The 23,335-nt window shown below is 39.7% G+C and overlaps 1 protein-coding gene and 1 pseudogene across 1 annotated transcript; both read right to left on the bottom strand.

The window, feature by feature from the left end:
- Positions 1–2,641: 2,641 nt before the first annotated feature.
- On the bottom strand, positions 2,642–11,830 carry LOC118934382 (glyceraldehyde-3-phosphate dehydrogenase-like; annotated as a pseudogene).
- A 1,915-nt stretch (positions 11,831–13,745) lies between these two features.
- Positions 13,746–18,837, bottom strand: LOC118934383 (cytochrome b-c1 complex subunit Rieske, mitochondrial). Its single transcript, XM_036929842.2, has 2 exons — positions 18,564–18,837; positions 13,746–14,635 (listed from the first exon to the last, which is right to left on the bottom strand). The coding sequence occupies exons 1-2, from the start codon at positions 18,775–18,777 to the stop codon at positions 14,025–14,027; spliced, it is 825 nt and encodes a 274-aa protein (XP_036785737.1). The 5' UTR covers positions 18,778–18,837; the 3' UTR covers positions 13,746–14,024.
- Between the last annotated feature and the right edge of the window lie 4,498 nt (positions 18,838–23,335).

Genomic DNA, 23,335 nt, shown 5'->3' with positions numbered 1-23,335 from the left:
GAGTTATTTGTTCAATTTCTTTGAAAATTGCCTTTGGAATTTTTGTAAGGATTGCATCAAATCTATAGATCCCTTTGGGTAGTATGGACATTTTAATATTGATTTTCCCAATCTATTTGTATGTTCTTTAATTTCTTTCATTAGTATCTTATATTTCTCCATATACAGGTCTTTCAATCTAGGTTAAACTTATTCCCAGTTATTTTATTCTTTTTGATATAATTGTAAGTGGGATTATTTCATTTTTCTCTCTTTCTGATAACATTACTAGTGCAGAGGTATCCAACAGCCTTTTATGATTTAATTCTGTATCCTGCAACTTCACTGAATTTACTCTTACAGTTTTTTTTATGGAGTCTTTAGGGGTTATTTTATATCATCTGTAAATTGTGACAGTTTTACTTCTTCCTTTCCAACTTGGATGCTTTTTATTTCTTTTTCTTGCCTAATTGCTCTGGCTAGGACTTCCAATACTATGTTAATAGAAGTGACCAGAGTGTGCATCCTTGTCTTATTCCTGATCTTAGAGGAAAATGTTTCAGCTTTTCACCATTGAATATGATGTTATCTATGGGCTTGTCATATACTGTCTTTATTATATTGAAGTGGATTCCCTCTATAGCCACTTTGTTTTTATCATAAATGGATGTTGAATTTTTTCAAATGATTTTTTTGCATCTATTGAGATGATCATGCTATTTTTATCCTTCATTTTGTTAGTGTGGTGTATCACACTGAGTGATTTGCAGATGTTTAGTGAACCATCCTCACTTACCTGGAATAAATAGCACTTGATCATGGTATATAATCTTTTTAATGTATTGTTGAACTCAGTTTGCTAATATTTTGCTGAGGATTTTTGCACCTATGTTCATCCAGGTTATTGGCCTGTAATTTTCTTTTTATTGTATTGTCCTTGTCTAGGTTTAGTATCAGTGATGTTAAGCACCTTTTCATATACCTATTGTCCATAATTATGTTTTATTTGGAAAAATACTCAGGTTCTTTGCTAATTTTTAAATTAAATTACTTGCTCTTTTGTTATTAAGTTGTATGATTCTTATTTAATATTATCCATTCTCACTTTCTGTGAGTAAATAACCCCTCATCCAGATTGCTCTCCTTTTTTCTATGGCTCTAAATTCCTCTAATCTTTCTTGGCAAGTGGATTATTTTGGGCAAATACACAGGGACACACACACAGATACACATATAAGCCAGATAGAATGCTATACTCTGATGATGACACTTGGTTCTTGTCCATCTTTGAAAGCATGAAGCAAATATCTGATACCAGTGGACAGGAAGGACACATGCCTAATTTATATGTCTTTAACTTGGTGTGGAGAAGGGAAAGGGAAGGGCAGAATACAAAAGGAGCTTGGATATGTAATATTTTTAAGAATTGGAGGCAAAATTTAATGAAATGGTAACATTTTTTAAATGTGAATGGTGGGTTCATGGGTATTTGTCTTTTCATATTTTTATATGTTTGTTTTATTTTATTAAAATTTTACAATTATAACAATGTTTTTAAAAAGCGATTACACCATACACATACAGGATATTATCTTACATACCAGTTATTAGCTAAAAGAAGCAAATTTGTCATTTCAATTATCAATGAGCCTGGGATTTCTTTTGTTTGTTTTAAGTGAGAGTAGTAGTTCTACTGAACATGCTATAACTATTGTCTACATGTGGCTATTTAAATTTAAACCAAAATTATAAAATTTAAATTATTTAAATTAAATAGAAGAAATTCAATTCTTCAGATACAGTCATCACATTTCAAGTGCTCTATAGCCACATGGGACTAGTGGTTATAATTAATATTAGATAGCACAGAATATAGTCCATTTACTTCATTGTGGAGAGTTCAGTTAGACATCTCTGATATTTATGTGATGAGATGCAAATGATTTCTCTGGATTACTCATCATCCTTTCCTTCATATTTGAATGAACCAAGAAAATCTGCGATTTAGAATTCATGAGTGATACAAGTAAATAAGTGGTAGATCTATTGCTTTTAATTTTTCTAGGAAACCATTGCTAAATTCCAAATTTACTCTACCCATATACCGAGAAATGTATATTTATAGAATTTTTATATACAAGTGTATATCTCATGGCTAATATACAAAAAAAATTGACCACTGACATTAAATACTAGTCAATGTCTAATATTAATTAATAGGAAGGACCAACTGATAATCAAAGTAAAGTAATAAGTCAGGAAAAATGTCTGCCCAGATAGGACAATATTTCAAGTTTTTCAAGTTACAAAGCAATACAGGCTCATTGTAGCAGATATGAGAAACTCTGTAAAGAAAAACCTTAATCATTCCCCACCTCTCAACCATACGCTATACCTATCCTAAGAGTTTGCAGTGCTTTCCCATGCCTTTTTTGCAAACTTATCAAAGCAGCAATATACATATAGAGGGTGTTTTTGTTTGTTCCTACCGAAGAGAACCATACACACTTTACTTTGCAATTTTCTTTTTTCACTTAGCAATGTCATAAGCATCCTTATGTGTCTATAGATTTAGGTATAACTCACTTTTCCCCTCTTTCTTTAGGCAGATAAGTAGATCAATATATATAGATCATATAAATCTATATATTCATACATATGTGTATGTACATATATGTATGCACATACATATATATGTAATTTTACACAATGGGCTGTCACTCATGCTGGCAAGGGCAGACAGCAGGCAGTTAGTGGCATGTTCTTGCTTTTTCCTTGTTAGCTTGTTTCTATGTGCCTGACTCCCCACTACACTCTTCCCTCCCCACATCCAGTTCCTTCCAGATAATCCATGTTAACAACAGCTCGTATTCTTCCACATTTTTTTTACACTCATAAGATCACGTACATTAAATTTTATACATTCTTTTATTGTTTTTTGTCACTGTCACTTGTTTATAATTTGGGCTCACTATAAATCACTGAATCAAATATTCAGTTTTTCCATATTTGTGTTTTTATTTCTATGGGGAGTGTCTCAGAAGAGTGGCTGCTATACCAATGGTATCTGTACTTTTGTTTTTGGAAAGCAGTCTGGAGAAATATATTACAACTATCTCCAATATCTGTCAGCAATGTGTGAGAGTACCCTTTTCTCACACTTGCTCAACAGCAAAAGATGTATTCCTCTTTGTAGTTTTATTCAACTAATGGATATAAAAGTGATATTGCTATTGCACTTGCTCAAACTACATTTCATACCTTCTCATTTATTAGTCACGCAGATTTACTGTTTTCTATATTTGCTTATACATTTCCTTTTCCCATTTTTCTTGAGATTTTTGTCTTTGTCAATTTATAAAATCTATGTATAGATACTATTTCACTTTCATTAACTTTTAACAAATGCATTATTTGTCATTTAATTTGGCTAATAATCTTTTGCTACTCGATTTTATTTTTGTATACAAATAGGTCTCTTTTCTATTATAGGTTTTAAGTGTCCTGTCATTTGAAGGTCTTCTCCATCCTCAGATATACAGTTCCTAAGATGTAAAAAAGTTTTTTTGTCCTATATGAAACTTTAATCTCCCTGGAATTTATTTTCATGAATAATGAGAGCTACAGTCCAACTCTGGTCTCTTCTAGATGGATAGATTTTGCCAGTACCGTTTATTAAACAAACCATTATTTTCCTACTAATTGAATCTTATTCTTCGTAAGTTCTCATATACCCTGAGATCTAGTTCTTGATAGTCTATTTTGTTCCACTGACCTGTCTGTTCCCATGTCAATGTCATACTCATACCCAGTGTCATAACTACAATGATTTTACAGGAGAGTCTTACATCTAAGAAATCTTCATTTTTCCTTTTCATAATTTTCTTTGCTATTCCTGGATATTTCTTCTTCTGTATAAATTTAATGACCATTCTATCCTAAATAAAACAAAAAATGCTAGAGACACTATTGAAATTCATTAAATGTGTATGTTAATTTGGAGATAATTTACTTTTTAATGAAACTAAGTTACCTCAGCCAACAGCAGGATGTCTTTACATTTGTTTAGATCTTTAGACTTTTTTCCTAAAGTTCTGTGCCTTACTTATGAATATATTCATGTTTCATGTTTTTTTTTATTTGTCACACTCATTCAACAAATATTTATTTACCACCTACTAGGTGCCAGGCACCATTCTAGGTACTGAGGATACTTACTTAAACAATAGCCTTCACTGAACAATAGCTTATATACTGTAAAGTTTAACACTTTTCCCCATTTTTAGATTACTTCTGATGTAGTGATGTGTGAAAAGCTTTAATTTTTTTTAATCATATTTAAAAATGATGTTTGTCTTACATCTCAACATCTTACCACATTTTTAATTTTAATGTATTAATTAGGGTTTCTAAATTTTCTGGAAATGTTGTATTATGAACAAAACATAGCTTTCTCTCTTCTTTTGTAGGCTTTGTATTGATTGTTTCTTTTTCTTGTCCTATTTATTGCATGTTCTAGAACCTCCAAAACTATTTTAAATAATGCTAGGGATGGTGTATATTGCTAGCTAGTCTTGATCTTTGAAGTTGTCTTAGTGTTTCCCGATTTAGAATATTTGCTATTGGTTTTGTAAACAGCCTTTGTCATATTTAAAGATTATCCTTCCCTATTTAGATTTGTATTAGGAATACCTTTTCCACATCTATTGATAAACTTTATATGATTTTTTCTTCTTTGTTGTTTTAATAGTGTTGATATCAAACTACCTCCTATTTCTAAAATAAATCTTACTTAGTCAAAGTTTATTATTCTTTTGCTATATTGTTATATTTTTTGTGTGTGTTTTATTAATGGTACATGACAAGGCAGGGCTGCCTAGGTCTTCAGGGGTCTGAGACGGAAACCGTGTTGAGAATAGGAGATTATCAGTGTGTTGGGGATTGAGTTGGGGCAAGGACACTCTGACAGCTGAGGGCTCTTCTCTTATGCTGTTGAGGCTGCTGGTGCAGGGCTCTTACTCCTTGGAGGCGATATGGACCACTAAGAGTCAACACGTTGCTGTAGCCAAATTCATTGTTATACCAGAAAATGAATTTGGCAAAGTAGTCACTGAGGGCAATGCCAGCTCCACTGCTGAAAAGAAGAATAAAGTCACTGTTAAAGTCACCAGAAAGCTGGTCCTCAGAATAGCCCAGGATGCCCTTTAGGGGGCCCTCTGATGCCTATTTCATCACCTTCTTGATGTCATCTAATTTGACAGCTTTTTCTAAATGTTATGTCAGATTCACAACCAACTCATTATGGTGGGGGTGCAGAATGGAAGGCCATGCTATTGAGCTTTCCATTCAGTTCAGGGATGACCTTACCTACGGTTGGCAGCACCAAGAAAAGCAGGGACAATGTTCTTGGCAGCCATTCAGCCATCATGCCCAGAGAGGCCAGAAATCCATGATTTTCTGGGTGTCAGTGAAAGCACAGACTATGGTCATGAATACCTGCACGATGCCAAAGTCGTCATCCATGACCATGGCCAAGGGAGCCAAGTGGTTGGTGGTGCAGGAGACATTGCTGACAATCCTGAGGAAGTTGTCATACTTCTCATGCTTCATGCTTATCACAGCTGAGTATCCTGCGATGCTCACCTTGGGGGCATCTGCAGAAGGGGTAGACAGGAAGACTTTGGCTCCACCCTTAAAGTTCACCCCAGCTTCTCCATAGTGAAGACATCGTGGACTCCCCACTATATTCAGCACCAGCATTACCTGATCCAATGTTGGCAGGATCTTGCTCCTGGAAGATGGAGATGGGATTTCCATTGGTGACAAGCTTACTTTCTCTGCCTTGACTATACTGTTGAATTTGCCATGGGTGCAATCATACTGGACCATATAAACCATCATCAATTAAGGGGGTCTCTGGTGGCAATAATATCTACTTTGCCAGAGTTGAAGGTAACCCTGGTGGCCAGGTGCCCAAAAGGGACAAATCCATTTGTTCCCACCCTTCACAATTGTGTCTCAGGAATGATACAGCTGTCTGTTGAACAGGAAAGAGCAGAAAACCCAGGTTTATTTAAAAATATTTAGTAAATGAAACTGATGTATTATTTTGTTTCTGTATATTTAATATTGTTTTAATATTAAATTTATGCCGAACTCATTAAAATGAATTGCAGAGCCTCCATCCTCCTTTTCACCCGATGCCCGCATGGTACAGAATTTTAAGCCAAAGTATGTTTCATGGACTAGCAGCATGGATGCCACCTGGCTGTCAAACTCATTTCCTGAACTGTTAAAAATGCAGAATCTCAGGCCCTAACCTAGATCTAAGGAATCAGCATATGCATCATGAAAAAGACCCTCAGGTGAACTGCATGCACAGTAAGATTGGAGAAGCTCTGATCTAGAATAAAGTTTAAACATTAGAATTATCTTTTCTTTAAAGTGTCAAATTGAACTCATCACATATGAAGCCAACCAGTCATGGTAATTTTTTATACTTAATTTCATCTATACTAATTGGTATATTCAAAGGTTCCTGTTTCTTGGGTAAATTTTGGCATTTTATATTGTTAATGAACCATCTGCATCTCTACTTTGTTGCCACAGAGTTATATTCTTGTATTATTAATCTCTCCTATCAAGTGATGATGGCTGGCTGTTTCCTCATCTTAACTTCATCTCATTTTTCTTTTATAAAGCTTACAAAAGCTTTATCTATTTTCTCAGTCTTTTCAAAGAACCTGCTTTTGGATTTCAATTAGTAATAATTCTTCAAAGTTACAGGGAGTCCAGGGGGCTTACAATGTGAACCATTACCGCAGATGAGTTCAGCTTTGCTCTCTATTAGCATCAAAAACATGTACATATGCAAATCAAGGGACCAAACCATCATGAGAATGTCGCATGAATACCAATCTTCAGCTGATTACTCAGTCTGAATAGGGACATACCTCGACCTAAATTGCTTTTCCGCATATCTAATCTTATTCTAAATGTCATCTAAGACCTCACTGGTATACTTCACCAATAATGCTTTGAGCATTTGTATCCTGACTTCCAGTTTATGTGCCTTTCACATTCTTTATCTCATCTGAGATTTGTATTTAAAAGGATCTAATAAATAATCCTTGAGTAAGAGGAATATGGTCCCTAACCTGATTTTCATATTCTGAGATCAGCTGGGGCCCTCAGAACATTTGTCCTTCCAAAGGACCAAGTGGGTTACAGGAGAGAGTGTATCTTTGTGGGGAGAGCTAAGAAAGCAAGTATTGCCTCAGATAAAGGAAGAGGCATGAGTTGGAATTTTAGCTATGCACAGATAAAGAAAATGGCAGATTTCAGATACTCAGCCGAGACTGGACAATTATGGGAAATGCATTATTAGCTTTTTTTCCCCTTCAATTGAGGAGTCAAGGTTTTGTTTGCCCTTTTAAAAATGTATGAAAAACCTATTACTTATGCACTTTCATTTCTTACCTTTGCAAATATTTTATAATCAGATAGGGATTTCAAACGCTAGATGACTGCAAGCTCTGGCACTCAAATTGGCCCAAGTTTAGGATAATAGCTGCAAAAGTATAAAGTGTAGTTTATTAAATTTGGGATTTTTTCAATTCCCTGATAGACCAGTCTTATGTTGATGGTTACAGAGGAGTTATTATGAAACTGCTGAAGCCCTTCACAAAATTAATTTTAATCTTGTACTGCCAACCAGAGATTTCAGATCTATAATAATCTTTTTTTAAGCATTAACATAAGCAAGCACTTGGTTTCAGGTATCTACAGTAGAAACCATCTTAACCTCACATTCCTAGTAGTACTATGATTGGGACATTTTCAACCTGCAGTAAGTAGTGCTGAATATTGAAAAAAGAGAAAATAATCCTCAGTCCTTCCTTTGGAAAGGAATTGATCAATTCACCTGCTTAATAGTATTTTTTCCCCTCTAAGCAAAATGTTCCCTTCCTAAATCACAGGATGGAAAGTAAGTAAAAGAGAAATGAAATGGTAGTAGTAATGAAATGATGTCCATTGCACTTTAAAGCATTGGAAATAAAATACTGAAGGACAGACCTTTTGACATTGAGATCTTACACAGGAAGAACATGTTCACTGTGAAGCAAATGGAAATAAAGTAAAATAATCCCAGTTTCTTTTTCTTTTAACACCTTGAATTCATTATTTATTCTTTTCAATTTTTTCTTCTGGAAATAAAGCCTAAATTTAAATCTAAACTATCCTGTAATACACTTAATTTTCCTCTGACATTAAGTCCTTGAAAGATACACAGACATGATTGCTCTACTTTTTTAAATGTTAGAGCTGCTATTTACAAAATACTCCCTGAAAATTTTTGCTTTAAAATAATACCCCTCAGAAATTCACTCCCCACTCTCTACCCACTGTGCCTCATTCAGCATCCAACTCCATGGCTGAGTACTTGCTCTGGCCCTAGCCCCTCAATCTGGTGGTAGCGAGAAACCAGGAGAGTAAACTTTACAATAGAGGAAAATATAAATATCTAAATGAATACACCCTAGTTATTTTGGGAAAACTTGATGGAAGAGTGATCTGATTAGTGCAGGGAACCATACCTAGGCAGTCTTGAAGGGCAGGCAGAGGACAAACTAAGACAAGGAAAAGGGGGGGAATAAGGCAGAGGAAAGAGACTGAGAGAAAACAAAGAGAATGCAGGTAGCAACAAGAAAATTCTGTTACTGAAGCAAAGGGTTTACTAACAGTTTGCAGGTAAGAAGGACCTTGTAGGGGCACCATGCTAAGGAGTTCTGAAGCTATCTCTGAGGGAGTATTATTTTGCAGATGCCTTCTACACCCTAAGATTGAGTTTATGGTGTTAATGAAACATCCACACACAAATGCCTAGTAAGCAGGTAAACATGAGAGGCACAGAGATTAAGTGATTTATGTCAGGTCAGATGTGTAGGAAATAGCAGAGCCAGGACTGGCTTCCAGGAACCAAGCCCATACTTTTAACCCCTAAACTACCTGGCAACTATGTGGAGGATGGATTTTAAGGGGACAGGATTGGAGGAAACAAAGACCTGTCTGGAATCTTGCTGCAGTAAACCAGGAAAGAATTAACAAGGCCTCAATTAAAGAACTGGCGTGTGTTATGTGTCTGTGTATAGCACACACACACAGACAGGTAGATTGGTATATATAGGATGGTGATCTGGACTATAGGCTCTGGATTCACACTCCCTGGCTTAAAATAAAGTTTTGGCTCTGCCAACCTACCAGCTATACAAAATTGTAGACAACTGACTTCTACATGCCTCAGTTTCTCTATCTATAAACAGGAATAACATTATGTGTTAGGATTTTTTTGAGGAGTAAATGAGATCATATACATATGTACACTTTGCCCTGTGGCTAGGAGTTGATGCTCAGAGTTTGCCATTTGGAATGCTACACATTACAGAGACAGAAATGCCCGTTTTATGAAGGAAATAGAATTAGCAGGGTGTGGGGATTGATTTTAGGCCTAGGTGGGGAGAAGGACGGAAAAGGAGGCAGAAAAGACTAGAGGTTTTTGGCTTGCCAAGTAGGTTACTGGGTAGATGGATTGACCACCAACTGCAATGAAGATGGCTTATGGGAAATGAGATGACTTCCTTTCTTTTTGAACATTTTGAGTTTATGGTGTTAATGAAACATCCACGCACAAATGCCTAGAGTAAGCAGGTAAACATGAGTATGAGACTCATAGAAGTGACACAGGGGAGTCATTAGCAAATAGGTGATAATGAGGGAAAATGTGCTAGAACAGTGGGCCAAGGATATCATTCTGAAAAATACAGAAATTTATTTTGGGGTAATACACAAAATGCAATGATATTCAAATGACATGAAAATACAGAACATGTCAGTTCCAGCACTGCAGAAATGAAGAATGACTTCTGACATTCAGATAAATAGTACATTCCTATTGTTCAGAAAAATTAGGGTACTAATAGCACATTTTGATTCCAAGCCTTTTATCAAATAAGGACAGATGCCTTCTACAACCTAAGATTGAGTCAAAGATAAGAGTTTACAAAAGTGTGCTTGGAAAGACCAAAGTAAATTAGAGATTACCTCTAACAAACAATGCAAAATTATATTAAAAGGTATTTTTCTTTTTTTAAAAGCATAATGAAAAGGCATGGATCTCATGATTATCCTAATCTTTATTCCCAGTAAAAAGAAGTAAATGTTAATATCTGATGTCGGAATGCCAACAAAATTTCTTCTGTCATTTCCCGAAATATCTAAGATTTTGTTCCGTGAAATAATGCTATATTTATTTAGCAAAGTAGTATCAAGTCACTTGACTGGTCCTACCACCTGTGGAACACAGCCTTCTTATGAAAACTAAATGGGATACTGGGATTCAAGTTTAACATCAGCCTAGGTTTACCATAAAAGACAGGCTGCCCCGCAAGTAGAGCAATTCCAGCACAGAATGCCTGTGACACATCCAGAGGCTGGCAACTGCCTATTTTTGTCCTCCATTGCCATGGAGTCTCTCATGCAGTCGTGTTTTGCCATTTCAAATATACAACCATGAACAATTCTGAGGTATCACTGCAGGGTGGGAAGACGTAATATCGGTTATCAGTAGTTCTCTCCAGGGAAGGAGTGTTGACATTTTTGGCAGCACAACTCCCTTTGTGTGTGGACCCATGTCCACCTCCCAACTGAACACTTTGCATTCCTCCTCCCACCCCCACCAGTTCCAGCACCACCACCCCATCATTATGTCCATCAAATAATGGCCACAAACACCCCATTGGAGTAGTAATGATGCCCCTCGTTGAGCACTACTATTGTAGAAGGTTGGGTCAGTTGATTAAAATAATGTTGCTTCTCTGAGTATGGATCTCTTTATTTTGATAATACTGCAAATACATCAAATGCTTATCCAAGAAAACCCATTCCTGTCATAGGGGTGGGGCTGAGAATCTCACAAAATCTTAAATTGGAAGGACTCTTAGCAATCCTCTAATCCAACCATCCCGATTTTATGGGTGGGAAAACAAATGTCCAAAGGAGGTTAACTGACAGGCCCATGGTTCCATGGCTAGGAAATGGCAAAAACAGAATTAAAACCCTAAATTCTACTCCAGTACTTCTACCCCATACCCCACACTCACAGATATATTAGAAGCTCAGCAGCGTCCAAAGAAACAAAATTACTTTCAACTTTTACATAGGATGACAGAAGTCATTCAAATTTGCTGGGTTCTAAGGATTCATTCAGTAAAGTTCCAACGTCTCAACCCCAAGCTTAACAATTCACCTTCAAATTACAAGGGGCACTATAATCTCATAAAGTTCTTCTAAGTAAAAATTCTTTGATTTAAAACATATACTAGCAAAGTTCCTACATAAGTATATTCTGAAGTGATGAATAACGCCTCCTAGTACCATTTTACAAACAGAAGTAGACACTTATAACTCAGCCTCAAAATTTGTCAGTTTATAATAGATATACTGGTATAGTTTTAAACAATAAATTATGGGTAAAAGACACCATAAAAAAGTAGCATGGAGTAGAAGTGTAAGATGACTTTTCTCATGAATATTAGAAAACAGAATCTTCACAATGATAAACAAGACAAACATCCCAACTTCTCTTGGCCTCATGATATGACACTGGGGGAGGGGACTTCACATGAGATGCTCAAAATATTAACACAAATACTAGCTGTCTAATGTTGCTTACACATAATGATAGAATTTCACTACTTTTAAATTAAGCAACACCAACTTTTCCTTGGTAATCTCCATATGCTCTATAGGTCAGAAAGTCCTCCATTTAAAACGGAGAATGATAGAATCCAGACCTGAGTACCGCCTTCTGAATAAGCCCACCTGCTATCTCGGAGAGACCTAGATTTTATCTTATTTAGGTTACAAGCATTCTCCAGAGGACACGTCAGCAAGCCACAAGCCCACCTTTTCCTTGACCCCTCACCTCAAAGAGCTCGCCAAATATCTTGACCATAAAGCCTCTTGGCCTGTTAGAGACCCCTTTTTTCCTTTGTTCTGCTCACCAGAACAGAGAGGTCCCTCTCAGTTTTAGCAATAAACCTGCTTGGACTGTTGAGTTTGCATCCCCTCCCAGGTTTTGGCACCAGATGAAAGAAAAAAAGGGATTTTTGTTCGGCTCTCACCTGAGCTCTTAGTCAGCAAAAGGCCTATATAGAGTATGTAAAAGGCATAAAGGGACTGTTTTGGCCAGACACACCTCCCAGAGATCTGGGAGCCTCACAATAGGAAGTTAAGGTCCCTGGGGGAGACTACCAGACTAGTTAGGAAAGATCATCTCCAGTTGTCTGGGCTGAGGCAGGCAGTTGTGAGGAAAAAAGAACACTGCTGTGTTGAGAAAGAGGTTTTGGCTCCAGGCTATGTTTCTCCTGCACGCTGCAGGCTAGGCCTCAGAGGTGGGTTCTCAGTGGGAGGTCACAGTTAAGTGGAGATCAAAGGTTTCTCAGGGAGGGTGAAGCCTTGGATTTAGGGAATCTCTAACCATTTGCCAGTATTCTGGAGGAAGTTACTAAAATGTCAGAGAATTTGGAAATAGAAATTGCCCTCAGCTAGCCAGTGTGACCCATTGTCGAGTTTATATAGAAGCCACGTGGTTTGGTTTCATGTCTCCTTTAATCCTAATCGGGAAAGATTATGTAGGAGACAGCTGAGGGGAGTGTCTCCCAATGTTTTTGAGGGAGAATTGCCCATTGTGGGAGGGTGAGAAAGGGTGGCTGAGGTTTGGGAAACAGGTCGCCAGGACATCTCCCTACAATCGGTTTTCCAACTGGAGTCCATAGGCTCCTAGAGCCAAACGAATTTTCCTGCACACTGAAAGGAAGCAACCCCCCCAGAGTGCAGGAGGTCCCCTAATGGTGTTCTCAACTAGAGAACAGTGTGGATAAAATGAAAGTTCCTGTGGGCAGGATTCTCACCTGGCCCTGGTTGGCTACCTCACTATACACGTGTGGGCAATATGTTGCTATTGTTCTATATAAAAGGCTCCGCCTGGTGTTCTGGGTGACAGGGTGGCACTGCTGCAAGGCTGCAGGAGAGCAGAGCAGAGGCTGGAGTGGTGGCAGCACAGAGGACAGAGGCCCAGAGGATGGCTGTGAGGACGACTGTGCAGGCAGAGAGGCCCACAGGACGGCTTTGCGGGCAGAGATGCCCAGAGGCAGATACCAGCTTGCTGCATGAACAGGATTTTAGTGACTGACCTGTCACTGTGGAAATAAAGTTGGGTATAACCCTTTCACCCCAAAGAACGTTTTACTGTCATTTTCTTTGGTCACATTCAATCCACAGTGAACTTGCCAGGGGCTGAAACCCATTGGCAAGACATCCCCTTTTCCTTTCATCCATCCCACTTACTCCCATTAAGTGATTAATACAATTTCCTGGCCTATGACATAGGCAGGCAATCAGCTAGCTAGAGCTGGGGCTAAACCCCCAGGGCTGCTAACACCTCATTCAGGACCTTCCCCCAGATTACATTCAACATTCCCATAGAGATTATTGGGGAAAGGGAGATGGGATAAACGACAACATACAGGACACATGCAGAATAGAAGGGGAACCTGGATACTACTGTGTCTGCCAATGCCATGAACATCTCCCAGAACTGGGAGATGACCAGCTTATTTTACCTCATTGTAATGAGCTCTGTAGACTCTGTCTCTGACACAAAGGAGGTAAATAAATGAGAAAGTCAATTATAGATTTCACAAATATTTGGTATAACCAGTCTGTAATTTTTAATTAGAATTAACTATCAAAGACACTGTACCTTTCAAGTCTTTGACAGAGCTTAACAATGTTTAACAGTGGCTTTATTAGGTGGCAGCTTTATTCAACATTAAACTCAAGTTACTTTACATGTTTAAAAATACATTATTAGCAGTTCTTAATATTTCAAATCAACCAACTTTAAGTACAGAAGGACTGCTTTCAAATAAGTCTTCTGAGGTTACATGAAGACTGAAAGAAGCCTATAACTTGAATTCAGGTCTCTAACCAACAATCACCATATCATCACCAGTGAACTCATATGAGGGAACTTCAAGGTTGAGAGGTGCAGGTCCCTTCCTGATCCTGCCAGATGCATCATAGTGTGACCCATGGCAAGGGCAGTAATAACCACCAAAATCTCCTGCATTTGCAATGGGTACACAACCAAGATGGGTGCAAACACCTATCAGAATAACCCACTCAGGTTTCTTCACTCGGTCTAAATCATGCTGTGGGTCCCTCAGCTGGGACACTTCAACTGCAGCTTCCTGTTCAATTTCCCTCTTGGTTCGATGGCGCACAAACAAGGGTTTGCCCCTCCATTTGAAAGCCATGTTCTTGCCTTCTGGAATATCAGATAACTTGATTTCAATTTTCGACATGGCCAACACATCTGCAGAAGCACTCATGCTGGAAACAAACTGGGAGACAACATTCTTGGCAGCATATGCAACACCGACAGTAGTTGTTGCAGTTATCAAGTAGGAGAAACCTTTTCTAGCCTCACTGCTCTCTTTTGAAGACTTTGTACCATCTAACACTTCAGTGCGACGATAGTCGGAGAAGTCAGGCACTTTGACGTCTGTATGGGAATAACGGATAGAAGCAGGGACTGCAAGATAAACAAAAGATTAACATACACAATTAGGTGAAAGAGGTATACATCAGGAAATAGGCCTTTCTGTTTTCACAAGCAAAAATCAAATTATAAAAAGGTGAAACATGGCACTGACTGATCTCAGAAATGGTTAAGGTGGCAGTGCCAGCATATAAAATACTAAAAAAGAAATGGTCAATGACCACTTATCATATTGGTATGAAATCGTAAGTTGAGTTCCCATTAACGAACAGTGATTCAGGATTCATAACAATTTAGTACACCAAGTTTTTTTTTTTAATTAAGTAGCACTGTTAACAGCAATATTTTTAAATTCCCCCAAATTCAACCTGCCAGGACAAATTTTATTATACAATGCTATCAACCTCCACACTCTCTGGATTAGAAGAGACCTTAAAACTCATACAGTCCATTTGATAAGCTGATGTATGATCACCTTATTAAACAAAACGTCGAACTTTATATTTCTATCTGCTCTCGAAAGAACTGCTAAACATTCATAAAATACTAATTACAAGAAAATAAACATTTTATGAACTGTTAGTAAAACTTTATTTGCAGACAATTTAGAGATTTCTATTTTAGACTCTAGGGTATAAAAAGTATAACCTGAACTTCAAGTGAAACCACTAATGGGCAGAAAAGGACATCTTATCAGAACTGACAGCTACCAAAATCAAATGGAGTCTCAAAAAGAATGAGTACAGGAAAACAGCCCAATTCTCATGCCCCTCCCTTGTCCGTGAAGGGCATAGCCTCTGCTATTGCTCCTGCTAAGAGTAGGGACATTATCCTTTCTCACTGCTGTGGGTCTCCCAACTGGGACACTACTACTGCAGGCCACAAACAGGCCAAATGTTAAACAGGCAAATAATTAGTTTATGTAGTCTCTGGATACAAGTAGCTAATTTTTCTTTAAAAGATATATCCTTCTGTCCCATACCATTTTTAAATGTCTGCAAAAAACCCAACTTATTGGCATCACTTTTAGGGATGTTTCAAGAAGCAAATCTCTTTGAAAATTGTATATTCATTTTAGGACTTTTTCCACAAGGTTCCCTTTTTTAGAAAAGGGGACACTAAAACTTCCTCACACCACAGAAAATGTGTTGTTCCCAAAAGAAATATGTACTTACAAAATGCATTTTCATAAAAATTACAATTCTGCTTTGTCTACTAGGCTATCTCATCCTAATATACTTCCTTGAGCAGTCAGGCATTACAATAAAGAGTGTATCAACTACTTTTCACCTGGTTCCCAAGGTCAATGACTTTATGGAGGCCCATGAACGGTGAAACCTATCAAAATCACTCTATTTTTCTAAAGCAACATTTTCTGGAGGAGACCAGGATACAGTAGTGACTACTTGAGATTCACAACTACTGTAAAGTGACATTACATCATGTATTAACCCTACTTCTACCTAATGCTAAACTGTCAGTGTAGGCTGGGGTTTGGAATCAAGTATAAATTACTTTCCCTTAGTATTGTCTGTTTACAAAGGGAAGATGTGTTAGCATCCCTAAAATATGAAGGAACTTTAATTCATACTTCTACATTAAAAACACTATCTAATACAATCCTTAACCATGTAACAGTACACAAGGAAATGTACAGGAACACTAAACAGAACGACTTTGACACTCTCATTCAGAGATTTGGTGGCAAAAGAAATCCAGCTGTCTACTCTCGTTGTATCCAGCATGTTACACTTTATATTGAGCTACACCATCAAGAATACTTTGGGAAATTAAACTGTCATATTGTAAAAATCATTCTTTAATAATTTACATAAGCTGTATTATGTGTGACTTTCAGTAGCAAAAATGCTAGCTAAATTTAGTTCTAACCTTAAAGCAATCATAAAAATATAATCTAGAATAGAGAAAATTTAAGGCATTACAATAGATAAAAACATTACACCATAACAAAAACATAACAAAACACAACAAACTGTTTGTTCTGTTTTAATGTGAGCTCTGATGTGCCTTGGAAATCTTTCTCCTTCTCAGTGGTCTTCTCCTAAGTCAGTCCTTCTCATTGCACATGGTCTACTCACCATCTTTCTTTTCTACAAACTATCTTGACAGGAGATTTTAAAGTGAACTCAAGCTACAATCTGAAGGCATGGTTACAGAATGTAAAAAAATAATTATTTACCAGATCTTGGAAAAGTCAGATGAGCCTCTGATTTTTAGAAAAAACCCTTTAGCCACCTGACAAATTCCAAAGATACTTTTCACCCTTGCTATTGAAATTTTTTCCTTCCTGTTGTTTCTCACCTCCAGGTCTGAAGACTAGGCTTGGGATGGGCTAGAATACTCCATTCCTGCCCAGAACAGTTTCTCCAACACCCACTGGTGCCCCCCTCCAAATCATTTTATTCAGTTATAAGTATTTTGCAACAACTGTATGCAAATTCCAATGTTGTGGGAGAGAAAAATTAGAGATCTTCTCCATGCCCTTAAGCCCTAGGTCAGAGGAATCAACAGTAAATGCAATTCTGAAAGTGTTACGTGCTATAAAGGAAAACATAAAGGAATCAGCAAATAAAAATTTTATGGATCTCATTTTGAATTGAAATTGGAAGGATGGCTAAGACTCGGAAATGTAGAAAACTGAGATAATCATTTAAAGAGAATAGGGTGAATGAAGGCTGAATAAAGAGAGTGGAGGCAATTTGGTCAGTGGTAGAGCAAAGGCCACCAAATCAACCGTCAGAGGGGTCAGATAGGTTAACACAATGAATCAAACAGGCCTACTGAGGACTGCATGCGATGAACAGAAAGAGAACTTGTTCCCACTCGGGGAGCAGGCAATGCCCAGCACACTAGCTTTTTCCTATGTACAAACTAGAGCCCGGTGTTGCCAGCTTCCAACACTTGAAGAGATGCCAGAAATCTTCCGAATTTTTTAAAACTATGCAGGTTGGGCACACTACAGGCACACTGCCCCACAGGTTGCCAATTCAGGATCTCCAATATGGAGGGCATGAAGAGAAATGGAAGACAAGGCACAAAAGATACACTAGGATCTGCTGACAGAGGGTGTGAAATACAAGCCTGGTGAGAGCTCTTGACTATATCAGTCCTTCACATCCACTTTCTACCACATACACAATTTTCATTCGTTCAAGTCACTTCACCTCGTGTAGTCTGTTTCCTCATCTGCAAAACGGAAATAACTTTAACCTCTGCCTGTTGCTTTCCTTGAGGATCAAACTGACTGTGGTGTGAAAACCCTTTGGTCCAAAGCCTGAAACCACTGCTGATAGTCTACGCTATAAATGACCTTGGGGCTTCTTTGGTTGGGGGATGGTAAAAGGTAAAGACAACTGAAGGGATCGGTGATGGTAAGCTGGACAATTTCCCAAATATTAACAGCCGTTTCTATTTTTTGAACATTTATAAAGTGCCCCCAAATGTGCTAATGGCTTTACATACAATTTTGCATCTGAACCTCACGACATAACCTGTGAAATTGGTATAATCATTAATCCTTTCTCAGGTGAAGAAAAACGTTTAGAAATTTGCCCAAAGTCAAAAGACCTGTAAACAGCAAAATCCGTCAGATTCTGCCTTAAATAGTCGGACTCCAGGGTTCTCGAACATAACCGACAAAGTACGAAATTTAGCCTGTGGTTGGGAGCTCAGATGACCGCCAACTAAGAGTCCCGGAGCTGGAGAATCACTTGTGATCGCGAAACCAGAGGCCTTTCCGCACAGGTGAGAACACAAATCGGGGGAGGTGCAGAGGCCAGCCCAAGGTCGACCCAGCCGGTAAACTGATCCACCAAACGGAGCTCCACTCCATTTCCCCGCAGATCCCCGCCCTCCTCCGATGTTCCCCGGGCCCAGGGCCGGAAGGAGCGAGAAAAAGGGAAACGCTCAGTCTCCGGTCGCTACCCTCAGCCCCGCTCACCATTGAGGCCCACGAAGGCAACCAGAGGCCGGTTCGCGGCCTGGCCATTCAGCGACTCCCGGCACAGGAAGGGGCGCTTCACGTCCAGCACTGGCGGCTCCGAGGTGGCGGGCACGGTGGCCTGCACTAGGGGCCGCAGCGCGCCCGCCACCCCGCGGGACGTGGCCGACAGGACGGGTGCGAACGGGCCCGAACGGGCGGCGACCGACAACATGGCGACAACGGCTCCGAACGCCAAGCCGCCCAATGAGACGACCTTCCGCCCGCAGCGCAGGCGCGAGGAGGTGCCGGAGGCGCGGGACCCTGACGTCAGTGCGCCGGCATGAGCGGAGCTCCCCGCGGGGCGGGGCGAGCCTGGAGAGCAGCTGCGGCAGAGGCGGGGCTTATGAGTTCACGCTGAGGGCGGGGCTGGCGGGAAGCACTGGGTGCCGCCTCTTCGGCCCACCCAGGGCGGCTCTGGGTCTGTGCTCCCGCATCTGCCCGGAGACCGGCGGCGAGGGAGACTCCGGAATGACTGCCCGGGAGCCGCTGGGGCAAAAGCCTTATTTATGGGGACCTAGGGATAAGAACAAATTATTATAATACTTTAAATAGGGATACTAGTTCTTAACATATCTGTGTTGGTAGATATAAATGGATATGGTAGGGTATATATAATAGGAGATACATATAGTAACTGATATGTATTTACAGTAATGATGATTATTATCTAATTAAAAAATAATTTTAGAAAAAAGGTAGGGACTTCCGTGGAAAGTTTAATAATGATAATAATGGCTTATGGGTAAAATTGTAACATTTCCAGAATATCTCGCCTGGCTTTAGTATACCTGCATATCAAAAGGCGTTCAGAGGTGGAAAGAAGTATGGCTTTAGTACATTTGCATCTTTCCTCAGGGGTGGAGAAGTCATCTCCATATCAATGGGTGATTACCTGGGCGACAGAGGGCTTATCTGCACCTGAGTGGTGAGGGGGAGGGCTGGTGTGGTGGCTGCTGGAGCAGAGAAGAGGGCATGAGACTGCAGTTTGTGAGAAATAAACGGGTTTTAAACTTTATTTCTCCCTTTGACTGATTGTGGTTTTTAGAAGTATTTTGCCCGGGATTTCCTTTCCCCTGACTGACATATGTATTAGATTTTGTGCTTTACTCTCATTCTTTCATTTAGAGTCAAGGTCCCTGTGAAGTAAGAGCTATTTTACTAATGAGGAAGAAGAGGCTGAGAGGGATTATGTGTCCAGGATGGGATGGCCAGCAAGCCGTGAAGTAGGGCTACCGCCAGTTTCCCTAAGTGATATTTTAGGGGATACAGGGATAGGTCCCTAAATCACTTTCTGTCATGTGGTTAGAAAGTTACTCCCTTTTCACTTCTCTTTAAATCCCTTTGATCACATACATAAGACAGTATAGTTTGGTGCTAATATATCTTTAATTTCTAACACTTGCCAATTTCTCCCTTAATAGAATAGTCCTTTTGAATTCAAAGCCCTTAGCAGGTTGTTAAACTAGAAATGATTTAACGATATTGTTTATTTTTGTTGTATTTTTTTCTATCTGTACTGATTTTCCAATTATTATAGTGAGATAAATTTTTTTATATTTAGGTGAAAAATTAGTTAATTTAAATATGAAGTAAATATTAATATGAGCAGTGTGCAGATTTGGCAGAATTGTGGTGGTGGCTGATACATGAAATAATGAAATTTCTCTATTCTGTGCTGGGCATGGGCTCTGTGACCTATGCATGTTTTCCAAGCCCTCTATGCATCAGTTTCCTCACCTGTAAAATGGAGATAGAATGATACCTACGAAGGACCTGGCACATGGTAAACACCAGGGAAGGTTTGCTGGTATTGTTTTTATCTGACACATCACCTGCCTTCTCTGAGAAGCCTTCTTTTGATTCCTTCTGCCTCATTTTTCCTCTAAGTCCATAGCATATTGACCACTTCCTCCTGGACTCTGCTTGGGGTCTGGGTCCTGTCCGTGCTTATTACCATACTGTGTAATGGAACTGGCCTCAGGGGCCACCCTGACTTGGCTAGACACAGGGCTAGCACGGGGTTGGCCTCCACAACAATCCTTATACCCCCAGTGATAAAAGCAGACACTTCCAGGACAGCTACTGTACCATGCACAGTTGGAGTGCTTTACGTGAAATAACACACTTAATATCACAGCAGCCCTCTGAAGTGGGTCAGAGTAAGTGAAGAATGAATGAAGGAGTGAAGGAGCCTCCACAAGGTCCACAACCTCCCATGGCGCAAGAGAGTAGGAGTTATCTCTGACCTCTCTAGGTTCAATCCCAGTTCTGCCACTCACAAGCTATGTCTTAAAATGAGTTACATATAAGCTCTATGTGCCTCAATTTTTCTTCTGTAAAATGAGGATAATAATATCTACCCTCAAATGGTTATTTAAGGATTAAATGGATTAATATATATAAAGTGTGTGGGCACACAGTAAGTGCTATATAAATGTCCATAGTAATAATAGAAAAAAACTCTCCATTGTCTAGATGAAAAACTGAAATTCAGAGAAAACAAATGATCTACCCAGCGTTTTTGAGATATGATTGACATGAAACATGACCTGCAATTTTTGTTTGGTTTTTCTTTATGTTTTCTGATTCTTTGTTGGACTTCTCATTTTATTGTCATCTTGTTTTCCTGATAACATTAAATTGTTATCTGGGCTGTCTTGTACTCTCTGGGTATCAGCAGAACAGTTATTTTGAATTCTTGAGCAATTCCTTTATAGCGTTTTCTTTGGTGTCAGTTACCAAATATAGGCTTGGGTTGGGCTAGAGTACTCCATTCCTGCCCAGAACAGTTTCTCCCAGGATATTTTATATTCCTTTTCATTATTCCAATTCTTGGTGATCCCAGTAGCCTTGCATAGGTGTCTGTGCATTTGAGAAAGTGGTCATCTCTTCTGGATTTTATGGACTGACTTCAGTAAAGGAAGACTTTATCTGTGGATGGGGACATGCTAGATCATGCTGTGACCCTGGGTCTAGTGGTACATGGCACCAGGTTTTGGGGCATTTGGCAGCTCCAGGTGTAAGGGCACTTGTCCTCTTGGCTCAGGGGTCCAAAAGCATCGACAACTGTGTGGTCCTTGGTGAGCACTGTTGAGGATCATAGTGGCTTCATGGGCTATTGGGGATCCACAGTGGCACCTCCAGGTCCATGGCTAGTCATTACAGCACGCAGCAGTGGTGCCTGGAGCCAGTGGTGTGCACACACTGATCTGCAGTGGCCAGCTGCAGGTGCCTATGTGGCAGGGGCCAGTTGCAGACACTCACATAGTGGTGGGGACCAAGGCAGGCAGCAGGGGCCAGGGCTAACTATGGGCTCACTGGTAGCTTCTGGGGCCCTTGCTCTTGGTGTGCTCTTCCCCTATACATACACACTGAAGAGAGTCTGGTGATGGGCATTAGGCCAGTGGTGTGCAATGCACAGCTGGAGTGGCTAGTCCCAAAAATGGCCCAGGGTGGGCGGTCAGCTGTGGGGGTCTGGGCTGGCATCTTGCCCTTGCCCAGCCTTAGAAGCCTGAGCTGGCTGCAGGTGAAGTTCTAGGACTCCAGCAGGGGTGAGGGGGTGTAGGTTGGGAGGAATTTGGGCAGCTGGTGGCACCAAATGTGAATACCTGTGGCAGAAAAGCTGGTAAAATCTGCAGGGGTCTGGGGCAGCTGTGCTGGCCTAGGTTTCTTCAGTGGTGAAATCTCCTGTGGTGGTATGTGGAGTGGGTTACTATGAACCATGATTGCTCCTGATGCGTGGCTGATATCAGTAGCCCCTATTTTTCCTCCTTGTTCCTAGCTGTCTCTATACAGCTCTGCCTTAACAGTTTGAGTGCAGTGAGACCCAAGCGGGACCTTTGTGCAGTGCCCCTGCATGGTTGGGAAAGCCAAAGAGCTCACACTGCTCTTCCTTTCCTGACAAGAACTTTTCTAGCTGGGACATTCCCTCTTGGCACTGAGCAATGCCAGCTTGAGGGACCAGTTAATAAAGGTAAAATGAAGCTTTCTTTCTTTTTTTCTTGGGCATTTCTTCTCAAGTTTCTTAAGTGGGCTCCAGGGCTTTCCCAGAGCTGCATTTGTTTGCAGATCACTGTCCAGCTGTTGATCTTTGTAGTGCGGACAGAGATATCAATATTGTGTATTGCCATTTTGATGATGACATCATTCCCACAAAGACAAATCATTAATATGCAAAAGAACCCATGCTCAGTAATATTTGTCCTGGATTCCAGCCCAATATTGCAGCATGGAGAAAGGTAACTCGTGGTAGAGCATCTGTCCTCTCATGAAGATCAAAGCTAGAAGCCAGGAGTGGCAGGCATATTGGCACTGATACAGGCCAATCTGGGTTCTACTTGGGAGTAGTTTTTTTCTGACTTAAGGGGCTGTAAATTTCTTTTTTATTTATTTTTGTATTATTTATTTTTTTATTTTGGTATGAGCAACAGTATGGTTACTAGACTCCCCCTATTATCAAGTCCCCACCACATACCCCATTACAGTTACTGTCCATCAGCATAGTAAGATACTATGGAATCACTACTTGTCTTCTCTGTGCTATACTGCCTTCCCCGTGTCACCCCCACTACATTATGTGTGCTAATTTTAATGCCCCTTTTTCCCCTTATCCCTTCCTTCCCACCCATCCTCCCCAGTCCCTTTCCCTTTGGTAACTGTTAGTCCATTCTTGGGTTCTGTGAGTCTGCTGCTGTTTTGTTCCTTCAGTTTTTCCTTTGTTCTTATACTCC

Source organism: Manis pentadactyla, chromosome 15, assembly GCF_030020395.1.
Source record: "Manis pentadactyla isolate mManPen7 chromosome 15, mManPen7.hap1, whole genome shotgun sequence".
Classification (NCBI taxonomy): Eukaryota; Metazoa; Chordata; class Mammalia; order Pholidota; family Manidae; genus Manis; species Manis pentadactyla.
Note: the sequence above shows the minus strand (reverse complement) of the source record. Positions and strands in the feature narration are given on the sequence as shown.